Here is a 21,081-nt window from a genome sequence, read left to right as displayed (position 1 = left end):
ACAGGTGTGAGCCACCACGCCCAGTCCAGATTTCTTCTTTATCCTCATATTTTAAGCAGTCAAATTTAACATCATATCTTACTTCAACAAGTCCTTCATTATTTACAGCTTTGCAAGAAACCAAATTATCACTTCAAAGATACACATATATACACCCTTCATCTAGCATTCTAAAGTTGCTGGTAATACACTGGATTATACCTAGCTGGTGCAGGTGCCACTTTTGGTTTATCAGTTTCAATAATGGTCTCTGTGATCATGGCAGCTGTGCTGCTTCCAGATACTGCAGAACTGCCAAATCCCCCAAATCCTGGTGCTTTTTTGCCCTGTCTCTCAGCATCTCTTCGGGCCTGTTGTAATTCCTTTGCTTTACGACGCATCTCAGCCTTAGCTTCACGTTCCTGAGTCTATAAAAAGAGACATACATGAATGTGGCTTTTTTTTTTTTTTTTTTGAGACAGGGTCTCACTCTGTGACCCAGGATGGAGTGCACGTGGCACGATCACGGCTCACTGCAGCTTCAACTTCTTGGGCTCAAGTGATCCTCCCACCTCAGCCTCCCAAGTAGCTGGGACCCACAGGCACATGCCACCATGCCTGGCTTATTTTTTTATAGAGACAGGGTCTCACTATGCTATCCAGGCTGGTCTTGAACTCCTGGACTCAAGTGATCCTCCCGCCTCCACCTCCCAAAGTGCTGGGATTATAGGCATGAGCCATTGTGCCCAGCCTGGATGTAGCTTTGAATATAATCTCCATTAGCAAGTAAAAATAGGAAAATCAGATTAGTAAAGCCTAAGAGAAAGGCACACAAACTGATAGTCCCAGAGAAGATCCTATTTACCTCTCTGACAGCTCTGAACACCTTCTCCTCATGAGAATCCATTTCTGTAAAGGTTCTGATCTGTGCCAAGTTAACATTCTCCCGGTATCCCAGGGCGACAATTTCATCAAAAGCAAAAATCAAATCAAAACAGTGCTCAGATATTTCATTCTCTTCTAAGGCTCGGCAATATTCAGGGATCTAATCATGGGCAGCAATAAAAAAAAAAATTTAGAATTTATCAGCAGCTATACTTCCAAGTCTTATCCTTTAAAATACACAAATTTCAATAAACCTGAATCCCTTCATTAGCTACTTCAAGTATTTATTTTATTTTTTTGAGACAGAGCCTTGCTTTGTCACCAGACTGGAGTGCAGTGGCGTGATCTTAGCTCACTGCAACCTCCGCCTCCTAGGTTCAAGTGATTCCCCTGCTTCAGCTTCCCTGAGCAGCTGGGACTACAGGCTCGTGCCACCATGCACAGCTAAATTTTTTTTTATTTTAATAGAGACGGGGTTTCACCATGTTGGCCAGGACGGTCTCGATCTCCTGACCTCATGATCTGCCAGTCTCGGCCTCCCAAGTTCTGGGCTTACAGGTGTGAGCCACCACACTCGGCTATTTATTTTTTTGAGGTAGAGTCTCACTCTATTGCCCAGGCTGGAGTACAGTGGTGCCATCTCAGCTCACTGTAATCTCAGCCTCCAGAGTAGCTGAGGCTACAGGTGTGCGTCACCACGCCCAGCTAATTTTTGTATTTTTAGTAGAGATGGGGTTTCACCATATTGGCCAGGCTGGTCTCAAACTCCTGACCACAGGTGATCCACTTATCTTGGCCTCCCAAAGTGCTGGGATTACAGGCATGAGCCACCGTGCCCGGCTGTAAGAATCAGGGTCTGTAATCCCAGCTACATGGGAGGCTGAGGCCAAAGAATCACTTGAACCTGGGAGGCAGAGGTTGCAATGAGCCAAGATCACACTACTGCACTTCAGCCTGGGCGACAGAGTGAGACTCCATCTTAAAAAAAAAAGAATCAGGGTCTTGCTGTGTTGCCCACATTAAAGTATAATGCCTATTCACTTGAACTCCTGGCCTCAAGCAATCCTTCTGCCTCACCTCCTGAGTGCTTGGACTACAGGCACATGCTACTACACCTCGCCTTGGTCTTCATTTTAAGCAAGACCTTGGCATAAAGTAGAGAGAATGAGTGAGTGAGTGAGAGAGAGAGAGAGAGAGAGAGAGAGAGAGAGAGAGAGAGAGTGTGTGTGTGTGTGTGTGTGTGTGTGTGTCTATGTCAGTAAGTCTTATCTAAAAAACATTATCTAAAAAGCACAGCCAAGCAAGTGTCAGAACCCAAAAAGCAGATTAGAATAACTGCTTAAGAACTAGGAAATAAAAGAGCAGTTCCCATATTCTTTTGGGATACCTATAGTCTAAGAGGACACCCAATAACTGTCTGCAGAATAAATAAGAAGCTGCAGCATAAGTCGCTGGGGTGGGAAGTAGGAGCCTGCAAACTAATAAGCATCAGCTGCTTTGGAGGAAAAAATAGTTTCACACAAAATGTAAAACAAAAAGTGGAACCCAGTATTACAGCAGTACTCTTACCACTCTTGAGAAGAGCCTTAGGGTCTCCAAATCTTCTAAAATGTTGCTGTTTTTGGTAGTGATCAGTACCATATACAGTTTCTCCATAGGCTGGTAGACATATCTTACACTCTCTGTTTCAACAAACGTATGTTGTTTTCCAGTGTTCATGAGCTTTGGAAAAGCTGCTAATAAGCCCTCAATCCGAGTTCGGGTCATTTCCACAAACTGGCGAGAAACAATGGCCTTTCCTGCTTTTGTGCAGACCGCTGCAGCCAACAGCACCTGCCAGGAACATATGCATAAATAAGTATTCATTAATTATTTCTTCACATCTGTTTTCTCAAACGCCTCTCAGGAGATGTTCCATAGAATGACATATTTATTTAGTGGCATGACTAGTATTATTATTTTTAAGACAGGGTCTCACTCTGTCACCCATGCCGGAGTGCAATGGCAAGCTCATAGCTCACTGCAACCTCAAACTGCTGTGCTCAAGAAATCCTGAGTAGCTAGTACTATAGCTAGCACTGCAAGTGTATGCCCCCAAGCTTGGCTAATTTTACAAAAACTTAGTATAGACAGTGTCTCGCTGTGTTTCCCAGGCTGGTCTTGAACTCCTGGGTTTTCAAGTGATCCTTCTGGCTTGGCCTCCCAAAGTGCTGGGATTACAGGCATAAGCTACCAACCCTAGCTGACATGACTAGCAATAGAATACTGACTTTCACAAGCACAGTGGGTCATACCTGTAAATTCAGCACTTTGGGAGGCCGAGGCAGGAGGATTACTTGAGGTCAGGCGTTCAAGACCAGCCTGGCCAACATGGCAAAACCCCATCTCTACTAAAAGTACAAAAATTAGCCAGGCACAGTGGCATGCACCTGTAATCTCAGCTACTCAGAAGGCTAAGGCACAAAAATTACTTGAACCCAGGAGGAGGAGATAGAGCCACTGCCCTCCAGCCTGGGCAACAGAGCAAGACTGTCTCAAAAAAAAATAGAAAGAGAATGCTGACTTTCAAACTTTTACTTCATTGTTCTCTTCATTGTAATATGTAATTCATAAGACAAAGCTAAAGTACAGGAAACTAATGCTATTATTCCTGTTTTTCAATAACAAACCTATAGAAAAACTTTGTAATGAAATGATTTTTTCCAAGACCACACATACGTTATTAATGAGTCTCCTGTGACTCAGAACTGGGTTGCTCTCGCTTTGGCAAACCCATAAAGAACAGCTTAAAATGTTTTCTAAAAAAACCAGATATTTCCAAGCCAAAACTGAAGTGTGATCAGGAAGATTAAAAATATTAAAGATATAAAAAGCCCCCTTACATTTCTTATTTTATCTAGAATATGAACCCAATCTATTGAGTCTAAATTTATCTTCTGCTCCTTGACCAACCTTCCCATTCACACTGCCTCACTCTCAGATATCCAAACAATCTGCAAAACAAAAATCTAAATGGCTCAATGTTTCACATAGGTTTTGATACTAGGTAATGATCCAGACCTAACAGCCCCCTATTTTAGCATTTGGCATTTCACTAAACAAAACAAATAAAGCACCAGAAGAAGAAGTGGAGACCTCAAATGGCATGAGCAGGGGAGTAAGAAAATTAAGTCCAGTCTCTTCAGTGCAGGAACCCAAAAGCTCATTCACAAGCACAAGTAACAAAGACTATTAAAACACTTAGGAAGCCTCAATGCTAGGATATAACCTCTGAAATATCAAAATCCTACTGGTCAGGCTTCTCAGCTTTATAGAACGCTGCCCTCTGAGGTTAACAGCTTGAAGAAAAACAAGTTAGTCAATTCAAATAAATATTCTTATAGTTTCAATATGTTAATAGTTTCATAGTATAGGAGAACATAACTTCCTTGTCCACTAAAAATAGGTAATTAGAGTATGTGAAAGACAATTACTATCATGCTTATTTCCAAACAGCAAGGGGTCCCGAGTAGCTGGAACTACAGGCACCTGCCACCATGCCTGGCTAATTTTTTTTGTATTTTTATTTTTTTTGAGACAGAGTTTTGCAATTTTTGCCGAGGCTGGAATGCAATGTGCGATCTCGGCTCACTGCAACCTCTGTCTCCAGTGTTCAAGTGAACCTGCCTCAGCCTCCTGAGTAGCTGGGATAACAGGTGCACAACATAACACCCAGCTAATTTTGTATATTTAATAGAGATGGGGTTTCACCATGTTGGCCAGGCTGGTCTTGAACTCCTGACCTCCAGTAATCCACCCGCCTCAGTCTCCCAAAGTGCTAGGATTATAGGCACGAGCCACCACACTGGGCTTTCTTTGTATTTTTAGTAGAGACAGGGTTTTACCATGTTAGTCAGGCTGGTCTTGAACTCCCAATCTCCGGTGATCCGCCCACCTCGGCCTCCCAAAGTGCTGGGATTATAGGCATGAGCCACTGCGCCCAGCCCTAAAAAGTTTTTTTTTTTTTAAAAAAAAACTGGGCTAGGCCTGGGCGCAGTGGCTCATGCCTATAATCCCAGCACTTTGGGAGGCCGAGGTGGGCGGATCACGTGAAGTCAGGAGTTAGCAGAGCGTGGTGGTGTGTGCCTGTGGAGAGGCTGAGGTGTGAGGATTGCTTGAACCTGGGAGGCGGAGGTTGCAGTGAGCTGAGATCGCACCACAGCACTCCAGCCTGGGTTATAGAGTGAGACTCTGTCTCAAAAAAAAAAAAGGGGGGGGCCAGGCGCGGTGGCTCACGCCTGTAATCCCAGCACTTTGGGAGGCCGAGGTGGGTGGATCACGAGGTCAAGAGATCGAGACCATCCTGGTCAACATGGTGAAACCTCGTCTCTACTAAAAATACAAAAAATTAGCTGAGCATGGTGGCGCGTGCCTGTAATCCCAGCTACTCAGGAGGCTGAGGCAGGAGAATTGCCTGAACCCAGGAGGCGGAGGTTGCAGTGAGCCGAGATTGCACGCCATTGCACTCCAGCCTGGGTAACAAGAGCGAAACTCCGTCTCAAAAAAAAAAAAAAAAAGAAGAAGAAGAAGAAACAGCATTTAAATAATGCTTTGATGAATTCCAGGATTTGTTCTGAGACAGAGTCTGGCTCTGTTGCCCAAGCTGTAGTGCAGTGGCGTGATCTCAAGTCACTGCAGCCTCAACCTTCTGGGCTCAAGTGATTCTCCCACCTCAGCCTCCCAGGCATCTGAGACTACAGGCACATGCTACTATGCCTGGCTAATTTTTGCACTTTTCTGTAGAGACAGAGTTGTGGCATGTTGCCCAGGCTGCTCTCAAACTCCTGACCTCAAGTGATCTGCCCACCTCAGCCTTCCCAAGTGCTGGGATTACAGGCATGAACCACCACAGAATTCCAGGATTTCAGTATGTCAAGATGAAGAAAGCAGTAGAGAAAGCAGTGGAGTAAAATCACAGGTCTCTCTTTGACACATTTCATTATCCAGATACAAACAAAACAAGGCTTCCAAAGTAGGACCAAAGTTCCCCATACTAAGTACAGCATAAATCTCAAAACACCCAGGACACCACAAATCACAGGTTCCAGGCAGTTGACACAGGGCTCTCTGTGTCAGCTACTAACATGGCTAGAAGGTATGGTCACCTCTAAACATGATAAATTTATCTTATCACAAATTAACATTTTTCTCCTTAAAGTCTTGGAAATAATAAACTTCTTCACACCAATGTTTACTGGTTTAACAATTATTAAAATACAGCATATACTAAAAAGTAAGTTAACAATTTTCCCTATTGAATTTTGAGCTGATTTTCTTTGAGGAAGAATTAATAAATATGGTTCTCTACAAAGTTGTTGTTTGTTTTTTTAACATTTTTGGGAAAAAAAAATTCAGATTTAAAAGGAATTTGCAAGAGCCCTTGATTGTCTTACAGATGTGAAAACTGAGGTCCCATAAATTAGATACTCTCTCCAGGACTGTTAAAAAAAATTCCCCCATTAAGTTGAGCTTTGTCAAACAACTTTTCTCTTCATAATTCTTACATGGCTTGAATACATTATCTTCAAACTAAATAACAACTCTTTCCTACACAGACTTAACGACAGGAATTGTTAAGTGTCTCAAGTAAAAAAAAAAAAAAAACCTGGAGAATTAGGTTTCTGTTCTGTCTCTGCCACTAATTATGTGACCTTGGATAAGTCACTTAATTGATTATTGAAATATCCCTAAAGTAGGAGGTTAGTTTATGTGAAATCCAAAGTGCTCTGTGTCTTTAAGGTTCTATAAGTCTAAGCATTTGAAAATTACAGTGACAGAAAAAACAAGCTACAGTGGCCGAAAATGTACAATACTTCCATTTTACACTCATTGCTCCAGTGGAAATATTGTTCCACTCTGGAACAATATTTTATAGTAATATTAAGCTGCCTGCACGATCTGCACATGAACTTAAAGTATAATAAATAATTTTTTAAAAATTAAGCTGCTAGAAGGCAAATTGTCTAACCATAGCAAATTGTGTGTGCAAGAGAGGTACAAGAATAACAGGTGGTATAATAATTCAGCATAAATATGCACAACTCCCTAAAAAAAAAGTCTAGTTCTTTCTTGAACCTCTAAATGCTTCAGGATTCCTCAATTCCAGAATTACAGTCACCTTCTTTGTAATTCATTGTAATATTTTATACACACACACGAGATTCATGGTCATATTAAGCCTAGTTTCTACAACTGCCAGGGAGGATTACTGTTCTATCTTTTCTATTTACATGAAGCAATTATAGATAAAATCAGATGGAAGATTACAATAAAATGTAGACCACATACAAAACCTAAAACTTGAAAAGTAAGTTACTCAGTGAGGGTTTCAAGTCCATCACATTTCTGTTCTAAAACAAAAGGTTGTAGAGAATTAAAACACATACACGCACATTACCAGCTTCTACAGTGAACTACATATGAAGACTTAAATAGACGGCAAATAATGGAAATTCAACAGAATCGTTTTCATTCTTTGCTGTCCCCTCAAAACACATTTAAAAAGATACATAAAGAACACAGGGCCAGGCACAGTGGCTCACATCTGTAATCCCAGCACTTTGGGAGGCCAAGGTGGGAGGATCACTTGAGGTCAGGAGTTCGAGATCAGCCTGGCCAACAAGGTGAAACCACATCTCTACTAAAAATACAAAAATTAGCCGGGCGTGGTGGCACATAACTATAACCCCAGCTACTCAGGAGACTGAGGCAGGAGAATCACTTAAACCCAGCGGAGGTTGCAGGGAGCCAAGATAGCGCCACTGCACTCCAGCCTGGGTGACAGAGCAAGACTCTGTCTCAAAAAAAAAAAAAAAGAATACAACAGAATAAAATAGCTGTGCTGCTGCTGTATCACATATGAAAAAAAGGGGCTGGGTGCGGTGGCTCACACCTGTAATCCCAGCACTTTGGGAGGCTGAGGTGGGGGGATCATGAGGTCAAGAGATTGAGACCATCCTGGCAAACATGGTGAAATGCCGTCTCTATTAAAAATACAAAAATTAGATGGGCGTGGTGGTGCACACCTGTAGTCCCAGTTACTCGGGAGGCTGAAGCAGAAGAATTGCTTGAACCTGGGAGGCAGAGGTTGCAGTAAGCTGAGATCGATCGTGCCACTGCACTCCAGCCTGGCAACAGAGCGAGACTCCATCTCAAAAAAAAAAGAAAGAAAAAAAGAAAGAAAGAGAAAAGGAAAACTAAGCAATAATAAACCCCTAATTGGGACCTGTTATTGCTATGTAGGATTTCAGTTTCTCCTGCATCACGTGTAGATTAACCACACAAACCCAAATCTAGCTTTCTTATAACTAATGACTTTTGGGAATTAAACTTACTGTAATCATTTATATTTAATGTGACCACTAGTCTTTTTGTATTTCCCAAGAATAGACCTCTGTCTATTTAATGTGACTACTAGTCTTTTTTTTTTTTTAGATGAAATCTCGCTCTGTCACTCAGTCTGGAGTGCAGTGGCCTGATTTGGGTTCACTGCAACAACTTTGGCTTCCTGGGTTCAAGCAACTCTCCAGCCTCAGTCCCCTGAGTAGCTGGGACTACAGGTTCACACCACCATGCCCAGCTAATTTTTGTATTTTTAGTACAGACAGGGTTTCACCATATTGGCCAGGGTGGTCTTGAATTCCTGACCTCGTGATCAGCCTGCCTCAGCCTCCCAAAGTGCTGGGATAACAGGCATGAGCCACCATGCCTGGCCAGTGACCACTAGTCTTTTTGTAGTTCCCAAGAATATACCTCTGTGGGTATCTGGATCATGCTAAGTCCCAAATAATTAAGAAATATGTGACACAGCTGTATGTATATGTACACATGTCAAAATAGCACACAAAGTTAAATTTTATATATTTCACCTAGGGTTTTACCATCCCTCAGTTATCAATGAATTAAAAATACTAAGTTCCAAGACCTCTGTCTATTCTTGGGAATAGACAAAAAGAACAAAATTTTACAGATAAGCAAAGATTTTACAGATGGAGGTGCTATTATGAGGCTTAATATGAAGTTTATCCAAATGTAAAGTAAGAAAAAGAACTGACTATAATGATACCTGACAAACGTTAAGAAAGTTAAAACATGGCCGGGCACAATGGCTCACACCTGTAATCTCAGGACTTTGGAAGGTTGAGGCATGTGGGTTGCCAGAGCTCAGGTGTTTGAGAACAGCCTGGGCAACATGGCAAAACTCCATCTCTACAAAAAATACAAAAATTAGTTGGGTGTGGTGACACACACCTGTAGTCTCAGCTACTTGCGGGGCTGAGGCAGGAGAACTGCTCAAACCCAGGAAGTTGAGGTAGAATGAGCCATGTCCATGCCACTGCACTCCAGCCTAGGTGACAGAGCAAGACCCCGTCTCTAAAAATCAAAAAAAAAAAAAAAAAAAATCAGAACATGTTCTCATCAATTTGCAGAATACAAGAAAAAGATCAAATCAAGGCCCGCCCGCCTACAGTCCCAACTACTTTGGAGATGGAGGTGGGAGGACTGCTTGAGGCTAGGCGTTCCAGGCCACAGTGCACTATGATAGCTCCTGTGAATAGCCACTGCCCTCCAGTCTGGGCAACATAGTGAGACTCTGTCTCTTAAAAAAAAATAAATCAAAAGATGTCTTTCTTTGTACTTTATTTTATGATGAAGTCATGAAAAGGCATTTGTTTTTGCATTTGTTCACTTATTTATCTACTGGAATTTTGCAGTATAAGGCATTCTGAACTTCAATAACTAAAGCTAAAGGGAATTTCTTTTTTAAAAATCAATGTTAATGTACTGATATCTGCAACTTACTTTTTCATGCATTTTTTTTAATGGAGAGAGGGATGGATGGATGATGAGATGCATAATAAAAATATAGTGAAACGAGGCCAGGCGCGGTGGCTCACGCCTGTAATCCCAGAACTCTGGGAGGCTGAGGCAGGTGGATCACAAGGTCGAGAGATGGAGACCATCCTTGGTTTCGCCAACATGGTGAAACCCCATCTCTACTAAAATACAAAAATTAGCTGGGCGTGGTGGTGCGTGCCTGTAGGCCCAGCTACTTGGGAGGCTAAGGCAGGAGAATTGCTTGAACCCGGGAGGCGGAGGTTGCAGTGAGCCCAGATCACGCCACTGCACTCTAGCCTGGCGCCTGATGACAGAGTGAGACTCTGTCTCAAAAAAAAGAAAAAAAATATATATATATATATAAAATACATATATATAGTGAAACGTTAGTTACATAATCTAGCTGGTGGTTGTATGGGTATTCACTACAAAGTTCTTTCAACTTTTCCAGATGTTTGAAAATTTCATAATGAAATGCTGAGCTAAAATAAACTGCTAGAAGTTTTGATACAACTTTTAGATCAAAATTTCACCCTATCTGGACATTTCTACCGTCCAGGGATCTGTCTGTAAAGGAGCAGGACGCAAAAACATTACACAAAAATAATACCAATGTCTTAAGACTCTATAGAGCAGAATGTACTGAGATAAACTGCTCTCCAGAGTACACAAATCTGTGGGTATCTGGATCATGCTAAGGCCCAAATAATTCAGCAATATGTGACACAACTGTATGTATATGTACTCATGTCAAAATAGCATGCAAAGTTATATTTTATATGTATCACCTAGGGCTTTACCATCCCTCAGTTAGCAATAAATTAAAAATACTAAGTTCAAAGCTGGGCACGGTGGCTCACGCCTGTAATCCCAGCACTTTGGGAGGCTGAGGCGGGTGAATCATGAGGTCAGGAGTTCGAGACCAGCCTGACCAACATGGTGAAATCCCATCTCTTCTTAAAAAAAAAAATACTAAGTTCCAAGAACCTTTTAACAACGAAGATTTTTATAAAGATTATCTAAATTTGGTTTATATAATACAAGACCTTAATTTTACTATTAAAATAATAATATGCTCTAAAATGCACTACTATTACTTGCAGGGTATAAACAGAAACTGAGTTTATCACTAATAAACTCAGTTTATTAATCACTAATCAAGTACAGAACCTCCTAGAGAAACTGAAAATACAAGTTTTTGGAAATTTTATGTCCAACACAAAAATTTTAGGAGGCAAACCTGCTTGATGTAATTTATATACCTGAGTCTGAGAAAAGCTGCTCAGTAGCTTAAAGCCCAAGCATGAATTCCCCCCATTATCCAAGTTCTCATCTAAAGGGTTGTCTGTAGAACTTAGTAAGACTGGCACCTGTTATCTCTCAGGTACACTGGACGATGTTTTAAATCAAGTTATCTACTGACAAAAGAATAAAAAAGAACAGAACAGAATATCCTTCAAAAGATTAAAGGGCATAAGGTGCACTGAAAAATAAACTAATAGCCTTTTTGAAACCAAAGAATGTCTACTACTTTATGAATATCCACAAATCACAGTGATAAAGCAAGATTACGTGATGTCAGCAGTTCTGATTTCCTTCATCCTCAACCACATTAACCTTTCCCATTCTTACAAAAGAATATACAAAGATAACGCATATGAAGGCAAGTAACTGGTCTAAAGGATAACCCACCCCTCTTCTCCTCCGGTGAGACATCTACTACGACATGCGACATACACATTTTACTTCACCTGAACAATAGGTTCCTTGAAGGCAAACCGTGTGTTCTCTGGAACCTGCTAATATTTTCCCAGTGCGCTACACAATGTACCCTCAGTCACACTAACAAATGGACACATTGAGTGCTACGGAAGTAGTGGAAGGTTTCAGGGACACTTGGGTCCTACAAATTAGTGTTAGAAGTTACTCTTATCCGCTCTATGTCTCCATTTCCCCCTTCTGAACAAACAAAAGAAAAATTTCTGGAGATCAGTGAACTTGAATTTCGAGTATCAATGGCCTAGCAAACACTGGGGGTGGGAGACCAGCTGATTAACAGAAGGACCAGAACCTCCGGAGACTGGCCCAGCCCGCTGAGCCTAAGCGTTAGGAAACCGGCAGGACAGCATCAGTTCCGAGGTCCGCAGCCTGGGACCCGCACCACCACCACAAAGTTCTCCCAAAGCAAAAATGCCGGGCCGTCTCAGGGACAGGTCCCAGTAGACAAGGGAGTCCAGCTGGTTGGGGGTGGCGGGCAAGCGGGCACGACGACAGATGGACTGGAGTCAGCTCCGTCAGATCCCCAGGAGACCGGGCACAGGAGGCCACACTGCTTCCCGAGCCCCGAGCAAAGCAACCGGCCCTAGATCCTCAGGGCGGGGCCCCTCCGGCACCGGCACCAGGCCCGCCGACAAGGAGAGACGAGAGTGAGGCTCGGCCCCGGGAGTTCGGGTCCTGGCTCGGATCTTACCATGGTGAGGGAGGTGGTGGGGCGCGCCCGCGCTCCGGCTTCACTGGGGATAGGGGTAGGGTCTGGTGAAGGGGAGCACCGGCCACTCTGGACCTGCTGCCCCCCTGACAGGAGCCGCTGCCGCTTCGCTTCTTACCAAGATGGCGGCCCTGAGCCACGTCTCCAACCGGAAGCGGCGCGGGTCAAAGTGCGGGGGGCGGGGCCCGTGGACTCGGGAAAATTGAGGGTAACGAATGTGCCCAGGAGGTGTAGGGGGCGTTCACCCTCCAGCTGTGGAACTTCATATCTCTGCCCTTTCACTGTCATCTCCTTCATTTATTTTGCGTCACATCTTACAGTTTATCAAGCCGCTGGCAGAGCCACTATTATTTAATATACATTAAATAAGGGACTAGTATCCGGAATATATAAATAACTGGGTTTTTTTGGGTTTTTTTTTGAGATGGAGTCTGTCGCCCAGGCTGGAGTGCAATGGCGCAATCTCGGCTCACTGCAACCTCCACTTCCTAGGTTCAAGCGATTCTCCTGCCTCAGCCTCCCGAGTAGCTGGCATTACAGGCATGCACCACCACGCTGGGCTGTTTCTTGTACTTTTAGCAGAGACGGAGTTTCACCATGTTGGCCAGGTTAGTCTTGAACTCCTGACCTCAAGTGATTCACCCACCTTGGCCTCCCAAAGGGCTGGGATTACAGGCATAAGCCACCGCACCCGGCCTAAGAACTCTTGTAACTCAGCAGCAAAAAGATATACTGTATTTACAGTACTCTAATCTAAAAATGGAGAGAGTAAAAAACAAAAAATTAAAATGGACAAAAGATTTGAATAGATATGTGTCCAAAGAAGATAATAAATGGCTAATATGCACATTAAGAAATGTTTAATATCCTTAGGGAACTGGAAATCAAACCCATGGTGAGATACAACTTCACACCCACTAGCATGGCTATAATAATAATTGTTGGGTGAGGATGAATGTAAAATAGTGCAGCCACATTGGAAAAGAGTTTGGCAGTTCCTAAAAAAGTTAAACAAAATTACCATACGACTGAGCAATTCAACTCATAGGTACACACCCAAGAGAACTGAAAATACATGTCAACACGGAAATGTGTACTCTAATGTTCATAGCAGCATTATTCATAGTAGCCAAAAAGTGGAGACAATCTAAATAAATCCATTCATCAGTAGATGTGGCATATATATGCAATGGAATATTATTTAGTCATAAAAAGGAATAAAGTACTGATATGCTACAATACGGATGAACTTTGAAAATATTATGTGAAAAAAGACAGATACAATGGGGCACTCATATATGATTCCATTAATATGAAAGATCCAGAAAAGAGGAAAATCCATAGAGACAGAATGTAGCTTAGTGGTTTCCAGGGGCTCAGGAAGGAGAGGAATAGGGAATGACAGATACAATGGGGCACTCATATATGATTCCATTAATATGAAAGATCCAGAATAGAGGAAAATCCATAGAGACAGAATGTAGCTTAGTGGTTTCCAGGGGCTCAGGAAGGAGAGGAATAGGAATAGGGAAGGAGAGGAATAGGAATAGGAGAGGAATAGGGAATAATTAGGGTGATATTTATTTCTGGAATAATTAAAACATTCTGGAATTAAGCCGTGATCCTTGGATCCCAGCTACTTGGGAGGCTGAGTTGGGAGGATGACTTGAGCCAAGAGTTAAAGGTCAGTCTGTGCAAAATAGTGAGACCTAGACTCTTAAAAAAAAAAAAATCTATCTGGAATTAGATATAGGCGAATATACTAAAAACCACTAGATTGTATACTTTTAAAGGGTGAATTTTTATGATTTGTAAGTTATATCTTTTTTTGGTTTGAAATGGAGTTTTGCTCTTTTTTGCCCAGGCTGGAGTGCAGTGGTGGGATGTTGGCTCACTGCAAACTCCGCCTTCTGGTATCAAGCATTCTCCTGCCTCCGCTTCCTGAGTAGCTGGGATTACAGGCACCTGCCACCAGGCCTGGCTAATTTTTGTACTTTTAGTAGAGATAGGGTTTCACCATGTTGCCCAGGCTAGTCTCAAACTCCTGACCTCTTGATCCGCCCGCCTCTGCCTCCCAAAGTGCTGGGATTACAGGCGTGAGCCGTCGAGCTGGGCTAAATTATATCTTTAAAAAAATATATGCACAGGAAGCAGGACAGTTGTGCTTATGTCTATTTTGAATATGAAGAAAATGATGGATTTTGTGAAGAGATGAAGACTGAATGGTTGTGTCCGCGTTGCTGACCTCCAGCAGCAGTCAGCTTCTGCACTTAGAACCTGGGAGTAGGAGACTCAGAATCAAATCTCTTCTCCCTCCTCCCTCCTGTTTTCAGCTTTGTGAGAAACTTTATCATCAAACACAATGGCCAGCAACGTTACCAACAAGACAGATCCTCGCTCCATGAACCTCAACACTCTCGTGGTCAAGAAATCTGATGTGGAGGCCATCTTTTCGAAGTATGGCAAAATTGTGGGCTGCTCTGTTCATAAGGGCTTTGCCTTCGTTCAATATGTTAATGAGAGAAATGCCCGGGCTGCTGTAGCAGGAGAGGATGGCAGAATGATTGCTGGCCAGGTTTTAGATATTAACCTGGCTGCAGAGCCAAAAGTGAACCGAGGAAAAGCAGGTGTGAAACGATCTGCAGCGGAGATGTACGGCTCCTCTTTTGACTTGGACTGTGACTTTCAACGGGATTATTATGATAGGATTTAGAGTTACCCAGCACGTGTACCTCCTCCTCCTCCTATTGCTTGGGCTGCAGTGCCCTCGAAACGTCAGCGTGTATCAGGAAACACCTCACAAAGGGGCAAAAGTGGCTTCAATTCTAAGAGTGGACAGCGGGGATCTTCCATGTCTGGAAAGTTGAAAGGAGGTGACCTTCAGGCCATTAAGAAGGAACTGACACAGATAAAACAAAAAGTGGATTCTCTCCTGGAAAACATGGAAAAAACTGAAAAGGAATAGAGCAAATAAGCAATAGAGATGAAGAATGATAAGTCAGAAGAGGAGCAGAGCAGCAGCTCCGTGAAGAAAGATGAGTCTAGTGTGAAGATGGAGTCTGAGGGGGGTGCAGATGACTCTGCTGAGGAGGGGGACCTACTGGATGATGATGATAATGAAGATCGGGGGGATGGCCAGCTGGAGTTGATCAAGGATGATGAAAAAGAGGCTAAGGAAGGAGAGGATGACAGAGACAGTGCCAATGGCAAGGATGACTCTTAAGCACTTAGTGGGGTTTAGAAATCTTATCCCATTATTTCTTTACCTAGGCACTTGTCTAAGATCAAATTTTTGACCAGCTCTTCTCCCCTAGTATCTTCAGCACATGCTCACTGTTCTCCCAGTGTTCATTGCCCCTCCCGTGTTCATTAATTCACATTGCCCTGCGCCTAGTCCCATTTTCACTTCCTTTGACGCTCCTAGTAGTTTTGTTAAGTCTTACCCTGTAATTTTTGCTTTTAATTTTGATACCTCTTTATGACTTAACAATAAAAAGGATGTATGATTTTTATCAACTGTCTCCAAAATAATCTCTTGTTATGAAGAGAGTACAGTTCTTTTCATTCATACATATGTTCAGTAGTTGCTTCCCTAACTGCAAAGGCAATCTCATTTAGTTGAGTAGCTCCTGAAAGCAGCTTTGAGTTAGAAGTATGTGCGTTACGCCCCAACATTAGTGTGCTGTGTGGGGCAGTTCAACACAAATGTAACGATGTATTTTTGTGAATGAGAGTTGGCATGTCAAATGCATCCTCTAGAAAAATAATTAGTGTTATAGTCTTAAGATTTGTTTTCTAAATTTGATACTGTGGGTTATTTTTGTGAACAGCCTGATGTTTGGGACCTTTTTTCTTCAAAATAAACAAGTCCTTATTAAACCAGGAATTTGGAGAAAAATCAAAAAAAAAAAAAAAGAAAGAAAGAAAAAGAAAATGATGAAACATTTAAGTGACTTGCCCAAAGTTTCTAAACCAGTGTATAATGAAACCAGGACTCAAAATCTGTTCTTGTGAGTCTCATGTTATTTCTCATATGCCAATTTCAGATTTTTCAGAGTATACCTGGTTCAGTAGTTCTTCTTTATATCATTTTATCCCACATCCTTAGCTCAGCCCAACAGTACTCATCCATATTAAACCTATATGTCCACAATTAAGCATGATAGCAACTTTTCATTGAGTGCTTAATTTGTGTCAGGTACTTTACACATGCTATTTCCAATCCTTTACAACAATCCGAATAAAGACACTGAGGATCAATAAGTTAAGCATTTGTCCAAACTCACACAACTAGTAAGTGGTAGAGCCAAGTTCAAAGTCAGCTTTTTCCTGGCTGAGTGTGGTGTCTCTTGCCTGTAATCTCAGCATTTTGGGAGGCTGAGGTGGGCCAGCCTGGCCAACATGGTGAAACCCCGTCTCTACTAAAAATACAAAAATTAGCTGGGTGTGGTGGCTCACACCTGTACTCCCAGCCACCTGGGAGGCTGAGGCATGAGAACCTCTACCTGGGAGGCTGAGGTTCAATCACTTGAACCCAGGAGGTGGAGGTTGCAGCGAGCTGAGATGACGCCACTGCACTCCAACCTGGGTAACAGAGTAAGGCTTGGTCTCAAAACAAACAAATGAAAAGACAAAGTCAGCTTTTTCCATTAAAACACACTGCCTCTGTATCTCCTGTGTGTTCCTTAACATTTATTGAACACTTACAGTGTACCAGGCATTACTCTAACTTGACCCAGATTATCTCATTTCATCCTCACAAGAATCTTCTGAGATAGGTACCTTTATTTTCTCCATTTTACACAAGGCATCACAAGGAAATCAAGGAAACAGAGGAAACACAAGGAAATCAAGGTACAGAGAAGAAAACTATCCCACCACAGGCCTCATGGCTAAAAACTAGATAAGCAAGGATTCAAAGGCTGCTCAACTTTGGACTATGCCCTTAAGCACTGCATTATAGACTTCTCCCTTCTACCCATTTCAATTAAATTCTATCTCTAATGGCCTACTAATAGAAACCTTTAGAAAGCTCAAATATTTTTAAACTTTACATGTCTGGAAGTATATATGTCAAACTATAGTTTAAAGTTTTTGTCATTAAAATATATATATATATTTTTGAGACAGAGTCTCGCTCTGTTGCCAGGCACCAGGCTGGAGTGCAGTGGCACGATCTTGGCTCACTGCAACCTCCACTTCCCTGGTTCAAGCAATTCTCCTGCCTCAGCCTCCCAAGTAGCTGGGACCACAGGTGCGCACCACCACGCCCAGCTAATTTTTGTATTTTTTAGTAGAGACGGGGTCTCACCATGGTCTTGATCTCTTGACCTCGTGATCCTCCTGCCTCGGCCTCCAAAAGTGCTGGGATTACAGGCTTGAGCCACCGCGCCCAGCCCATAAAAAATTTTTTTTTAAAAGAGATGGGGTCTTGCTATGTTGCCCAGGCTGGTCTGAAACTCCTGACCTCAAGCAATCCTTTCACCTTGTCCCCCCAAAGTTCTGAGCAGGAATGAGCCACTGAGCCCAGCCAATATTTTTAAATTTTTAAATTGACATAATAATTGCATACATTGGCTGGGCTCTGTGGCTCATGCCTGTAATCTCAGCACTTTGGGAACCCAAGGCATGGGGATCACTTGAGGTCAGAAATTCGAGACCAGGCTGGCCAACATAGTGAAACTCCATCTCTACTGAAAATACAAAAATTAGTCAGGTGTGGTGGCCCATGCCTGCAGTCCCAGCTACTCGGCTTGAGAATCACTTGAACCAGGGAGGCAGAGATTGCAGTAAGCTTGAGGTCTCGTGACTGTATTTCAGCCTGGGCGACAGAGTAAGACCCTGTCTGAAAAAAAAAAAAAAAAAAAAAGAATGACTGACAATAGGTACAAGGTTTCTTTAGGGGATGATGAAATGTCTTAAAAAAGATAATTGTACACATTTATGGGATAAATTTACTCTTTATTTTGAGAAAGAGGCTCACTCTGTCACCCATGCTGGAGTGTAGCTGCACCACCTCATCTCACTGCAACCTCTCCCTCCCAGATTCAAGGAATTCTCCTGTCTCAGTGTCCTGTGTAGCTAGGATTACAGGCATGCACCACCACACGTGACTAATTTTTTTTTTTTTAAGATGATCCCCCAGGCTGGAGTGCAATGACCGATCTTGGCTCACTGCAACCTCCGCCTCCAGGGTTCAAGCGATTTTCCTGCCTCAGCCTCCTAAGTAGCTGGGATTACAGGCACCCACCATCATGCCTAACTAATTTTTGTATTTTTAGTAGAGACGGGGGTTTCACCATATTGGCCAGGCTGGTTTCGAACTCTAGGCCTCAGGTGATCCACCCACCTCAGCCTCTGAAAGTGCTGGGATTACAGGCATGAGCCACTGCGCCCGGCCCAATTTTAATTTTTGTTACAAAAAGCAGACATATTTTAAGAAAGATGGAACAAGTTCTTATTTTTTTAGAAAAGTAAAAACCCTGTTAGAAATTATTACCTTATTGTGGCACCTTCCAGGGCTTCCAGTTTGGATCTCAAAAGCTTAGCAAAGACCAATTGATGCTGATTCTTTTTATTTATTTATTTATTTTTTAAAGATGGGGTTTCACCATCATGGCCAGGCTGGTCTTGAACTCCTGACCTCAGGTGATCCACCCACCTCAGCCTCCCAAAGTGCTAGGATTACAGGCGTGAGCCACCGTGCCCAGTGCTGATTCTTTTTTTTTGGGCGGAGCGGGGGACAAAGTCTTGCCCTGTTGCCCAGGCTGGAGTACAATGGCACGATCTCCGCTCACTGCAACCTCCGCCTCCCAGGTTCAAGCGATTCTCTTGCCTCAGCCTCCTGAGTAGCTGGGATTACAAGTGCATGCCACCACATCTGGCTAATTTTTAGTATCTTTAGTTGAGACAGGGTATCACCATGTTGGCTAGGCTGGTCTGGAACTCCTGACCTTGTGATCCGCCCGCCTTAGCCTCCCAAGGTGCTGGGATTACAGGTGTGAGCCACCGCTCCCGGCTAATGCTGATTCTTTGGAAATATAACCGTAGCTGAATTAAACCGCAGAAGAAAAAGCAACCCTCCAAGCATGCTTCTGGAGGATTGCCGTAGCGGCAGTATATTATAACAGTTGAAAGCAGATTCTTAGGAATCAGAATGACCTGTGTTTGGCTGCTATTTTCAGCACTTATTAGCTGAGAGACTTTAGGCAAGTTTCTTTAACTGTCTAAGCCTCAGTTACCTAATCTGTAAATTGGTAGTAACATCTGACTCATAAGGTTGCGAAGTAAATTAGATGATATAATCTAAGTGCTCCCCCTCCAAAAAATCTAAGTGCTCCTACATAGTAAGTATTCCACATTACATATCCACTATTACAAGCAAAACAGATCACAAATTTTTTTTTTAATGTAGTTCCGTTTTTAACTATCAGTATCCCAGAAAAGGTGTCTCTCATTTTTTAAGCCACTTTGCTTGTTTTCCTCTGGTAGGTCTTCAGGGTCAAATTTCCAATATTATTTTCTTTCTTTCTTTCTTTTTTTTTTTTTTGAGACGGAGTTTCGCTCTTGTTACCCAGGCTGGAGTGCAATGGCGCGATCTTGGCTCACCACAACCTCCGCCTCCTGGGTTCAGGCAATTCTCCTGCCTCAGCCTCCTGAGTAGCTGGGATTACAGGCATGCGCCACCATGCCCAGCTAATTTTTTGTATTTTTAGTAGAGACGGGGTTTCATCATGTTGACCAGGATGGTCTCGATCTCTTGACCTCGTGATCCACCCGCCTCGGCCTCCCAAAGTGCTGGGATTACAGGCGTGAGCCACCGCGCCCGGCCTATTATTCATTATTTATATTTGAGGCAGGGTCTCATTCTGTCACCCAGGCTGGAGTGAATGTAGTGGCCCAATCTCAGTTCACTACAACCTCTGCCTCCCAGGCTCAAGCAATCCTCTTGCCTCAGCTTCCCGAGTGGCTAGTACTACAGGTGTGTGTCACCACACCTGGTTTTTTTTTGTTTTTTTTTTTTTAATGGGGAAGGTGGTTCTCGCTATGTTGCTCTAGCTAGTTTTGAGCTCCTGGACTCAAGCAATCTTCCCAGCTCCGCCTCTGAAAGTGCTGGGATTACCGGCATGAGCCACCGCGCCTGGCCTCCAATATTTTATGTTTCTCTCTCCCTGACTTCCCAAATTAATTATGTCTATAGTTTGAAAATATTTGTTCATTACATCTCCATTCACTTATTCCTCGATTCATCCACCCAACGAGCATTTTTAGTGTCTAATTTCTGCAAGGTACTGGTGTTATAAAGTTTAAAAATTAATTAGACACAAATCCTACTTTAAATAAATTCACAGTTTTCTTTAGCAAATAAGAAATGACACATGGTTAAATTTTAACCTCAGATCCGGGCGCGGTGGCTCACTCCTGTAATCCCAGCACTTTGGGAAACCGAGGCAGGTGGATCACGAGGTCAGGAGTTCGAGACCAGCCTGACCAACATGGTGAAACCCCGTCTCTACTAACAAAAATTAGCTGGATGTGGTGTTGCGTGCCTGTAATCCCAGCTACTCAGGAGGCTGAGGCAGGAGAATCGCTTGAACCCGGGAGGCAGAGGTTGCAGTGAGCCGAGATCGCGCCACTGCACTCCAGCCTGGGCGACGGAGAGAGACTCGGTCTCAAAAAAAAAAAAAAAATTGAACCTCAGATACACAAGGAATAACTCATTAGGATAAGTATGTCCCATGCCATGGCACCCTGTGGTGAGGGAGACTATAATGTAACATAGTGCTCGAAAAGGACGTACAGAGTGCTGCAGAATTTTCCCTGGAGAGTGTGTCTACATTCTGGCAAGACTG

The 21,081-nt window shown here is 42.9% G+C and overlaps 1 protein-coding gene and 1 pseudogene across 1 annotated transcript in view; one reads left to right on the top strand and one right to left on the bottom strand.

The window, feature by feature from the left end:
• Positions 1-12,357, bottom strand: part of ARCN1 (archain 1) — a 31,087-nt gene extending 18,730 nt beyond the window's left edge. Inside the window, exons 1-4 of the mRNA XM_012470386.3 lie at positions 12,212-12,357; positions 2,434-2,697; positions 845-1,024; positions 202-407 (exon numbers count right to left, since the gene is read on the bottom strand). Of these exons, the coding sequence (XP_012325809.1) occupies positions 202-407; positions 845-1,024; positions 2,434-2,697; positions 12,212-12,214 (653 nt within the window). The 5' untranslated portion in view covers positions 12,215-12,357. The remainder of the gene's footprint in view (positions 1-201; positions 408-844; positions 1,025-2,433; positions 2,698-12,211) is intronic.
• A 2,219-nt stretch (positions 12,358-14,576) lies between these two features.
• Positions 14,577-15,452, top strand: LOC105729709 (heterogeneous nuclear ribonucleoproteins C1/C2-like; annotated as a pseudogene).
• Positions 15,453-21,081: the final 5,629 nt, after the last annotated feature.

This window comes from Aotus nancymaae, unplaced genomic scaffold (assembly GCF_030222135.1).
Source record: "Aotus nancymaae isolate 86718 unplaced genomic scaffold, 86718_ANA_hifiasm-v0.15.2.pri h1tg000012l, whole genome shotgun sequence".
NCBI classification, from domain to species: domain Eukaryota; kingdom Metazoa; phylum Chordata; class Mammalia; order Primates; family Aotidae; genus Aotus; species Aotus nancymaae.
The sequence above is the reverse complement of the archived record's forward strand: the minus strand, read 5'-3'. Positions and strand labels throughout refer to the sequence as shown.